This window comes from Rattus norvegicus, chromosome 11 (genome assembly GCF_036323735.1).
Source record: "Rattus norvegicus strain BN/NHsdMcwi chromosome 11, GRCr8, whole genome shotgun sequence".
NCBI classification, from domain to species: Eukaryota; Metazoa; Chordata; class Mammalia; order Rodentia; family Muridae; genus Rattus; species Rattus norvegicus.
Window position 1 is genome coordinate 69963857 of NC_086029.1, and position 10877 is coordinate 69974733.

The following is a 10877-nucleotide window of genomic DNA, read 5'->3' on the forward strand; positions in this document are numbered from 1 at the left end:
AGTGTGGCCAGGACTTATATTCCCTTCCCATCTCCAACCTTCTCACTTCAGGTGTTGTTGACTCTGGATGACGACCTTGATGTGGTCCGCAGAGACCAGATCCCTGTCTTCTGAGCCCCCCGGCATCACAGGGGGGAAAGGGAGCAATCCACCTTGGTGCTGTTTTGTGGAAAATATGGTGAGTGCAGCAGCAAGCCCACTGCCAGACACTCCACTTGCCTCAGGGGGAGTCCACGGTGTCTGAATTCACGCAGGAAGAGCCTGGGGCTGAGCTAAGCCTCAAGAAGAATGGAAGAAGGAAAGGCCTGTTGTGCACAGAGACAAAGCTGGGTGGCTGCAGAACCTCTCTTTGTGGCTTAGAGTTCAGTCTAGAACACAAGGTGCATCAGGCCAGCCCATCCTCACTGACCTTGGCCAGAGAAACCAGCTCCTCCCACCTCCCACCTCGATCCTTCAGTGTGGCCACTTCCACACCTCTGAGACACCTGCTGCTATAGAAGGCCAAAGCACCATCTCATTCTCATTCTCCCCTGACCCTCAGATGACTGGATTCCTCAGAATATGGTGCAGAAGTGGGACCAAGTCCCCACCCAACTGGGGACAGACATTCTACTAACTCGAGTTAGGTCACCTCATCAGAAGGAAAGCTGAATTCCTGGCACCACTGGAAATGCTCTGGGTGGGATACTTCTGAACAGATCACCTTGGTTGGGCCCGTTTCTTAATGTCTTCATCTCACCATTGGAGGTTGACTCTGCACTCTACTACTGCCTCCCTAGAAGGCCCCTCTTTCTCCATAGACTTCTAACAGCTCCAAGATGGACACAAATAGAGAAAATGCTTTCTACAACAAAAGTGATGGACAGTGCTTAGTGGCCAAGCATCGGACAGACAGCATTCACCTAAATGACTTTTATCCTGGAGCAAATTCAACAAAGCAACAGTGTTTGGTGGTCCCCAGACACACAGCTCAGCCTGTGCCCATACAGCCTTTTCGTGGACATAAGTGTTCCCCAGCAGTATTACTCCGGTGTCCTCCACAACTGAACCTGTCTGTCGCTTATGTAGATCAGGGTTCCAGGCGACCTGCCTGAAGTTTTCAGCAGTAACTCAGGATGGACACATGAGTCACAGAGGTTGCGTCTATCCAGTCACCTCTGACTGTATCCCATTTTCACACTGCCCCCAGGAGGATGTAGAAAAGCGCAATGTTCCAGCTTTCTTCTCTTGTGCCATCTGGCACACCCCTATTCTGACCAGGCCTCCCAGTTGTGTAGAGTATGACATCATCAGAAAATAGACACACAAGTGTGTGCACCCATGCCTACTTGCTTGTGATATTGAAGTCACTTCTCGCCTGTGCTTTCTTGAACATTTAGTAAGGAAATGGATCAGACATTCCTCTTTTTTAAAAAAGAACTATCATTCTTTCTCTCAAATATCTGTGTCCAAATATGTGCTTTGGAAGTTTGAACAGCAAGCTTTTCCTGGTTTTAAAAATGCAAAGATAATCTCCATGAATAGTTTTGTGTGTTTTTTCCTTTCCAAAATGGTCTCATGTTTGCAATCTGTTTCCTGTTATTCTTCATTATTTCAAAACTTGTTGGCCTCCCTGGGTCACATGAAGGCTATCAATCAGATGGTTGTCCTAGCCAAGCATCTTAAAAAAAAAAAAAAAAAGTTCCAAACAAGCCGAGTTTTGTGGCTCATCACCTTAATCCCAGCACAGGCAGAAGGAGGTGAGCCTATGAGTTCAAGACCAGTCTGGCCTACAAAGTGAGCTCCAGGCCAGCTAGGGCTGTACAGTGAGACCCTGTCTCAAAGCAAAACAAACAAGCAGCAGAGAAAATGTTCAAATCTGGTTGCTGATGGCTGACTTGAACTGCTTCTTTCAAAGCGGTCCTTCTGGTTTCACGTTCTAAATGGACCCAATAAGGAAACTGTACAGCAAAGACCATCCACACAGTTCCGGGGCCTGAGCAGATAAATAGAAAGATAACTTATCTGCTTTGGAAGTTTGTTTGGGGGCAGAGAGTCAGTGAAAACAGGAAAATAGAAAGGGTCCATGGGGAGGGAAGGAAGGAGGGCGACTGTGCCTCTGTATCTCTGTGCTCCGTTGTGTCCTGTGCTGTGATATCAAATGTCCTGGTCATTTCTGTTCTTTGGAGCAGGCGAAAACACCCCAGATCAAACCTGCTTTTAAAAATAGACCTTCCAAGTCACATGTTGCTGGTTCTTTGTACTGCACAGATCTTGTGGTTGGAGGTTAGTGAGCTTTGTGTGGGACCTTAGCGTCAGTGCTGAGGTAGAGGAGAAGCACGGAAGGAACCTCAGGATCTAAAAACGATGCCTGAGCTAACTCTCTGTCAAGTTCATGCCCTTTGCCTCTTAAAGGCAGAGGCAAGCTACCTCTGAAGGCGCAGGGCAGCAGGCAGGTAGCAGAGAGAGGGAGTGAAGTGTGGAGACTCTTGGCTGAGGACTCTCAGAAGGAAAGAGAGCTTCTCAGTTGGAAGGGAACAGAGATGCAACAGCCAGAGGAGAGAGACTGTGTCTGTAAAATACGAGATCTCCCCACCTCTGACAAACGCCGGGGCGGCAGCTGCACCTGTTCACGCTGGATGCCTGAGAGATTCGTGGGGTTTTATTTTAGCAGCAAGAGAAGCCAATGGAAAACTGGAGTCTATCTGGGGAAGGGACTTTCCATGACTAAAGGCGATCCCTGAGCCAGCAACTGGGAATGAAAACAGTTGCAGCTGCTTCCCTGGTAACTCCAGGCAGCCTGGAGAATGTTTTGTGGGTTTGCAAAATGCACGTGTCAGCAAATCAAATAATACCCAAATGTTTCTCCTTCCGAATGACAGGCACTCTGTCTGTCTGAAACTGTGGGGAAAGGCAGCGGTGAAGAGACACCTTTGTGAAAGCAACAGTTAAGTCTAAGGGAGGTCACAGAGTCAGGCCTTCAGTCTGTGAATGTCAGCCTACCGGCTGTGTGACCTCAGTCAAGCTGCCGAACCTTTGATCCTCTGTGTAGTGCCACAGCACAGCCCACCAGCTCACAGAACGCTAAGGGCCCAGGAATGTGTGATGCCAGCACAAAGCTGGCCCTCAGGTCCCACTTTCTAACCACCCACAGGGATGTGGGACAATAACAAAGCCTTCAAATGTCCCGGTTCTCTTCTCAATCCTCCATGCCAGTCGCTGTGTTCCCTGCCCTCATCTGCGGGAGAGCAGGAGACCCTTTGGGTTGGGAGGTCTCTTGACCTTCAGAGGTAAGGCCGAGATTACCACCTCTCCAATCCCTAGGCTCCTCCTTGCCATCTGCCACTGCATTTTTTTTCCTCTTAATTCCAACTGAAAAATGCTAATGGCCTCCAAGGTTGGGGCTTAGTGCAGAGTCTAGCTGAAAACAGCATCAGCCTTCCTTACTTCCATTTCCACCCTGCATCTCAAAGGAGAGAAGCTTCAGTTTTCTCCTCGAGAGTGGCTGACACCACTGGAATCTGGTGACTGCTATGTGTAGCATACCCCACACTTTTACCCATCAACCCAGGGCTCCCAGTAGCAGGCAGGCTGGAGACTCTGCCTGGAGGGAGGGAGCCCCAACCTTTCAGGTACCCCAAAAGGTCCTAGAAATGGAGGACAACTGTCAAGTCAGTCCCCATGACTCATCCCCTGGCAAAAGGAAGAAAGAACATAGAGTACAGATGATTTGCTCAGCCTGGAGCTGGCCAAGCCTGCTCGCCATGATTCCACATGGAAGAGAAGTAGGCCTGTTGCTTCGCTTGCTTTTGCTGTTCAGAGATTATAAGATATATACCAGGGCTACGTTTATATGTCTCCTCCCTGTTAAGTCACCATTGTCAACAAGGCAAAGTGTTCTCCATCCTTAACACACATGAACTCAGGCAAATTTAGCAAGCGTCTCAGAGCTTCTAGAGTAGAGCACTAGAGTAAGGGTTTTAGATTGGATGGACATCTACTACTATAGAAATCTTTAATAGTGTTTTTACAAGATTAAGTTACTTACCCCAACTGAACTAATGAACAAATGCTATCAGGCAATATCTGAATGTTGTCTTTTATGGTGGATATTTGTTTTATAAGGTGCTTTCAACCTATTTGCAATTTCTAACCCTTGTCACTCTAATATGCACACACACACACACACGTGTTACTCTGGGTTGGGGCATTGAAGAATGCATCACGTAAGATTATAGCTCTACATTAGCTTAGGTTGTGGAAACTGACTGATTACATGGAAAATTCAAGGAAACGAGGTTGGTTGTCACGTTGTTCTCAGAAAGGCAGGCAGGCCAAGCACGAAGTAGGATAGAACTATTTAGTTTTAAGCAACTCTCAAGTGTACTTTTAACTCTGGTTGTGAGTTTCAGCAAAAGTTCATCTCTTAGAATGTAAGAGATGTTTTTTATAACAATGCATCGTCACATCCAACACCAGTGCGGTGTTATACCCATCTGTAACTCCAGATCCAGGGGGATCAGACACCCTCTTCACACCTCTGTGGGTGGCTGTCTCTGGTACCACATGGTGTACCCTGTCCCCACACACATACATATACATTCAAAAGAGAAAGCCCTTACCTCTATCCTATATCTTATGGCTTCTGTGTCTCTGTGACTCGAGTCTCATCAGCTTCACTGGATAGAAACACATTGGCCTTTAAGCAATACTATACTTTGGTCAAGAGCTAAATAAAGGGTGACTGGCCCATCTCTAAGTATATCACAAAAGGAAAGGGAAATCTGGCATTCAGTTCTACATATCTTACTCTGGGCCCCTTTATGCTAAATCTTGATATTCTTTGTAAATAAAATGTTCCGTCTTTTAGACAAAGGTTATCTAAAATGATTCAAAGTATCTTATTTTAGGATAATGAAATGTTGTCATTCCAGAAAGACTCCAATGTGCATTTTGTGGATTTCTTATATTGCTTATGCAAAGTTTGAAAGAGCAAGGCCTCTTCCATGAAGAGGGTGGGTTCAGTCTTGTTTGCTCTGCTTCTCAAGCACAGGACAACTTGTGGAGTAATCTTCTTTTTAGGGGGTACATTGTCCTTTATTCTCTTCCTACTACTCCTCTATTCGCTTCACTCAATAACTGGGAGATGTTTGGACAGGGCAGTGGAAAGAACCAGGGCATAGCAAGGGACCAAAGACATAAATGCTTTTATATCCTGTGCTCTACAATCCAGAAGAGAAGACAGAATAGAAACAAATTATTACCATGTGTTTATTATAAGCAAGCAAACAGTAAAAGAATAGAGTTGCTTCATAGACTTTTTAGCATTTGTCTCAGTCACTGTTCTGTTGCTGTGAAGAGACATAATAACCAATTCTTATAAGAGAAAGCATTTAACTGGGGGCTGGCTTCCAGTTTCAGAGGTTTAGTCCATTGTCATCATGGCAGGGAGCATGGTAGCAGGTAGGTACTGGGGCAGTAGCTGAGAGCTACGTTTGGCTCCACAGGCAGAGACGCAGGGAAGGGAAACAGACGCTGGGCCTGGAAAGCCCACCCCTAATGACACACTTCCTCCAACAAGACCCCACCTCGTAATCCTTCTAATCCTTTCAAATGGTGCCAATACATGGTGACTAAGCACTCAAATATCTGAACCTGTGGGGGCCATTCTTAGCTACATGTTGAGATCCTGTGGTGCTGGGGTGGGGTGGATGGACAGAAGATGAAGGGAGATTTTAAAGAATGGGAAACCTTAAAGACATAAAGTGTGCACTAAAATGGCCCCAAATATGCCTGAGAAATTCCAGTTGACTTTCAAGTTTTAGAAAAATATAAAAAGAATGTGAATGGAATGCTACAGAGAAGGAAAATAACAAACTGAGCTGGAAGATGACTGGAGACACGGTTGAATGTTGGTTCAGTCATGGGTTGTTTTTCTTTCTTTCCTTTTTCCCCCACTCCATTAAAAGTTCTCATGATGTAGCCCAGTCTAGTCTTCGACTCATGTCCTCCTGGCTTTTACCTAGTTCTGAATTACAGGCATAACACCTTAGCTAAATGCACTTTTTTTCTGACTGCAAAGGGAGAGGAACACTGGTAAGATTTCAGCCTAAGACATTCCTAAAAGTTTTAAATGTGAAAAGTGGCTTTGAACAAGAAGGTAGGTGTATTAGACAGGGTTCTCAAAAGGAGCAAATTGGATAGAATACATGCACAGAGGTGTGTGTGTGTGTGTGTGTGTGTGTGTGTGTGTGTGTGTGTGTGTGTGTGTGATTTATTAGGGTGGCTTATAGGATATGATCCAGGTGTTCCAACATTGACAAAATATGGAGCTGGAATCCTGGAATAGCCTTAGAAAGTCTTCAGTCTACATCAGAATTCCAAAGAAATGGGTTCTAACACCAGGGAAGAAACGCCCCAGGAATAAGACAGATGAACTTGCCAGTGAGAGTGAAAGGGGCAGGCAAAAGCAAAGTGTTCCTTCTTTGATGTTCTTTTATGTGGGCTGCTGTAGGAGGACCGTCAGGGCTGCCTCTGATAAATGGTAGGGGGTCTGGAAGCCCTAAGGAATCTCCTGCAGGAGGACAAAATTGAGGACTGCCTGAGAGACCAAGCACTGCTGACGCAGACAATGTCAGCCTTTAGTAACTGCTGTTTAGGAGAGATGTTTTTTGGGGACCATTGGGGTGTGGGTGGAGGGTATTAAAGGAGCTTGCTGCAGCATTTCTCACCTGCTCCTGGAGTCTTTGCTGTGATTCGCGCCACCCCCCAAGGGCAGGGAGGGTCAGGCATCAGGCCATCCAGGGCAGACTGCCACCAGAGGGTATGGTCTAGAATTAGGGTGGGTCTTCTGACTGCACAGGCATGGTCAACTAACTGGTTTTCTAGTTTTTTCCAGATGTGATCAAGTTGACAACCACAATTAGTCCTTGAGAGTAAGCAAGTCAAGACTGGACAAGAGGGAAACTCAGTTGCTCTCAGGGTGACAAAATGAAGAGATAGCATGCATGCAAGGGAAGAAAATGGTGTAACTTCCTAGTGCACAGTAGTGTTGGTAACCAGTAATGGAGAGCTTGCAGAATGCCGTTTAGTGAGAACACTCTACAAATGCTAGGAAAGAGGGGTTGGACCAAAGGAAGAGCAAACTACTGGTGCTAAGGTTTAACTCGTTAGGTAGATCTTTAAAACTCGTTCGTTTTGTGCACATTGCTGTTTTGCCTGCATGTCCATCTAGATGTCTGTGTGAGGGGGTCGGATCCCCTGAAACTGTACTCACAGGCAGTTGGAAGCTGCTATGCGGGTGCTGGGAATTGAACCTGGGTGCTAAAGATTAAACCAGGTCCACTGGAATTGCAGCCAGTGCTCTTAACCCCTGGGCTATCTCTCTAGGCCCAATCTGCTTGGTAGATTAAAATGAAAAGAAAGGCAAGACCGTGGAGTCCTCTGAGCTGAGTACAGAGACCTGCAGCTACTCCAGGTGGTATTTTAAAATGCCATGTGTAGGGTTGGCGACATAGCTCAGATGTTAGAGTGCTTGCTCAGTATGCATGGAGCCCTGGGTTTGAGTCCTGGCTCTGCATAAACGGTGCAGGGTGGGGCCATACAATGATCCCAGCATTTGGGAGGTTGAAGGATAGGGAAAAAAAATTCAGAATTGAAGAGTTATATAGATTTTAGCTCACCCATAGAGCACTTGCATAATAACCGCTAGATCTGGGGTTCAGTCCACAGCACTGGGAAAAGAAGTTCAAGGTTAGACTTGTATGCTGGCCGGTTTGTGTATCAGCCAGACACAAGCTAGAGTCAACGGAGAAAAAGAAACCTTGGTGGAGGAAAGGCCTCAGTGAGATCCAGCTGTAAGGCATTTTCTCAATTAGTGAAATGGAGGAGGGCCCAGCCCATTGTGGGTGGTGCCATCCCCGGGGCTGGCAGTCCTGGGTTCTATAAGAGAGCAGGCTAAGAAAGCCTTGCAAAGTAAGCCAGTAAGCAGCACCCTCCATGATCTCCTTGTCAGCTCCTGCCTCCACGTTCCAGCCCTGCTTAGGTCCTGTCCTGACTTTCCCCAGTGACGAACTATCTGGTAGGTAAGCTAAGTAAAAGCCTATCCTCCCTGGTTTGCTTTTTGATCATTTTTTTTATCACAGCAATAGAAACCCTGATTAAGCTACCTCAGTTACACAGCAAGTTCTAGGCCAACCAAGGCTACATAAGAACTTCTCCCAAAAGAATGAAAAACGAAAATATCATATTCAGACTAACAACAGGCAGGCTGACATCCATTGGCTTCTCCCAGCCTGGCATGTCATCCCACAAGAAAACATCTGTCTTCAAATAACACATATTAACACAGAAGAGACACTGTGAATAGACATCAAGCATTTCATAAGAAAGATGAAATGCCCACTTTCAGTGCCAGCAGTGAGCGAAGCTTATAGAGGGTGTGGGAGCGCCTTAATTCATCATCAAATAACAAAAGTCGTGCCTCCTTGACTTGGCCATTGCTAGGTCCTCCCCTGTCACAGAACAGACACGAGGCTGGAGGTGGCTCGAACACTACTGGATCTAAGCACTGGTAACTGCCGTCTCTGCTGCTGACCACATCAGAGCCGGAACCGAAGCAGAACAGAGGACTCAGACAGCATCCATTCCTTAGCAACCCTGCAGGGAGAGTTTACAGCATTGGATCAAATCCTGAGCCCCTCCCCATGTTCCACATGGAGAAGCTGATGCTTAGAGCAAACACTGTTCCTGAGGTGAAGGACTGCTGCAGAAACCTGAATTTCCAGTCAGTGAGGTGTGACTCAGGTCAGACCAGGCACACACTGTACCACGAGGAAGGTCCAGCCATTATCTGGGTGTGTTTCTACACTCGCAAGACACACAGCCTGGGACGGTATAACGAATGGACATCTGAGCTTATTAATAGAAAATGTGACGTTCAGAAGATACACGGTGGTTACAGAAACCTAGGTTACAAGGAACCTACAAGGCCATTTGGAGAGTCAGCCAATGAAACTAAAGTTTTGGAGATGTTTGGCTCTCCAAATTAGAATAACAGGATTCACACAGGATGCTACATCTGTTTCAAAGCCTGTATATGATACACACACACACACACACACACACACACACACACACACACACACACACACATACACATTCAGTGATTACACTTAGCAAAGAGCTGGAGATCGAAAAACTCTTTTAAATTAAAATGCACATGTTATAAAATTTCAGGTTATTACTGGGAGTCCACTGGTTCAAAAACAAAACTGAAAATGGAGAGAAAGCAAAGGAATGATGTAGTGGTTTTTCTGACTTAAAAAATTCAATAAATCAGGGGTCTGGAGAGATGACTTAGCACTTAAGAGCACTGACCGCTCTTCCAGAGGTTCTGAGTTCAATTCCCCTCAACTACATGGTGGTTCACAACCATCTGTAATGAAATCCGATGTCTTCTTCTGCTGTGTCTGAAGACAGCAACAGTGTACTCACACATACAAAAAAACGAGGTAACCCAATCACAAAGAAAAAGAGAAGGGGACAGGGATGGGATGGGATAGGGGGCTGTTGGCCTGGAAACTGGAAAAGGGAATAACATTTGAAATGCAAATAAAAAATATCCAATTAAAATAAATAAACAAATAAATAAATAAATTCTTTTAAAAGATCAGAGACTCAAATAGTTGTCAGGAGTCGAAGCTCACCCAGCAGGACCTCTGAAGCTGTGTCATCCCAATGGACATGACAGAGTGTCTCAGTCCAGTCGGTGGCTGGACCACCCTTGTCACTGGTGTTTGGGTCCCGCCCTTACCTCTGATAAGGTTGTGGCTTCAACTCAGCAGAACTCAAGCAGAGGGTGGAAATGCCCTGGAAAACTGTATTTTCCATTTGTTCTAAGTTTGTTCAGAAATGATGCAGACAATGACAATAAAACACCACTGGGTTAGGAACAGGGGCCTTCCAGCCAATTTTTCCTTAAAAGAAATGATTTACTTTTTATTTGACATGCATTGGGGTTTTGCCTGCATGTATGTCTGTGTGAGGGTGATGGATCCATTAAAGCTGGAGTTACAGATGTCTATGAGCTGCCACAGGAGTGCTGGGAATTGAACTTGGGTCCTCTGGAAGAGTGACCAGTGCTCTTAACTGCTGAACCATCACCCCAGCCCCTCTAATGTTCTTATACTAACATGTCTGCTGGACATAAAATACACACACACACACACACACACACACCACACTTCACACACACTGCACATACTTCATACACACATATAGTGTAGTATGTATATAATCTGCATATTCACTCCATGGCATCAACCAAAAGTCTAGAATCTAACCTAATTGAATCATGGATTTCCAGAAAAGTCCCTGCAACTGTAAGTCCCCCTCTCAGAAGCTGACTAGGAGAGGTCACCACTGAATGCCAGCACACCCAGAACAAGCTTAGCTAAGAGCTAAAGCCCAAAGCATCCGTAGATCACAGGACTGTGTGGAAAAGCAGTACAATCATCCTATTCAACCCATTCCTACTTAAATGACCAACTGCCGAGCGTTCCCGTGAAGCAGAGTAACCCCTCCTCAGTTTCTCACAGGAAGAAGAGACCAGAGTAAAAGTTAGCGCTACTCAACTAGTTAGACAGAGATGGAGGCCTGAGGGTCAGTCTCAAGTGCAGGGAGGTGGAGAAGAAGCAAGATGTTGCCGTTGGACAGATTGGTTGTTGTTTTGCAACAGTGAGGATAAAAAACCTTTCAAATATAATTTTTTGGTCTTTACAACAGCTGTAAGGTAGGCAGGGCAGGTAATAGTTAACAACAAAGAAGTAAAAATTAACTATGACACAGAGAGGTGGTTATGTAACTTGCCTGAAGCCACCAGACACAAACAGTGCCGT

At 45.7% G+C, this 10877-nt stretch overlaps 1 protein-coding gene across 5 annotated transcripts in view; it reads left to right on the forward strand.

Annotated features, from left to right (window-relative positions):
* Window positions 1-1521, forward strand: part of Sidt1 (SID1 transmembrane family, member 1) — a 97620-nt gene extending 96099 nt beyond the window's left edge. For all 5 annotated transcript variants that reach the window (XM_017597923.3, XM_006248328.5, XM_039088181.2 and 2 more), the window contains 1 exon segment: window positions 52-1521. In XM_017597923.3, the coding sequence (XP_017453412.1) occupies window positions 52-114 (63 nt within the window). In that variant the 3' untranslated portion in view covers window positions 115-1521.
* The last annotated feature ends 9356 nt before the right edge of the window (window positions 1522-10877 follow it).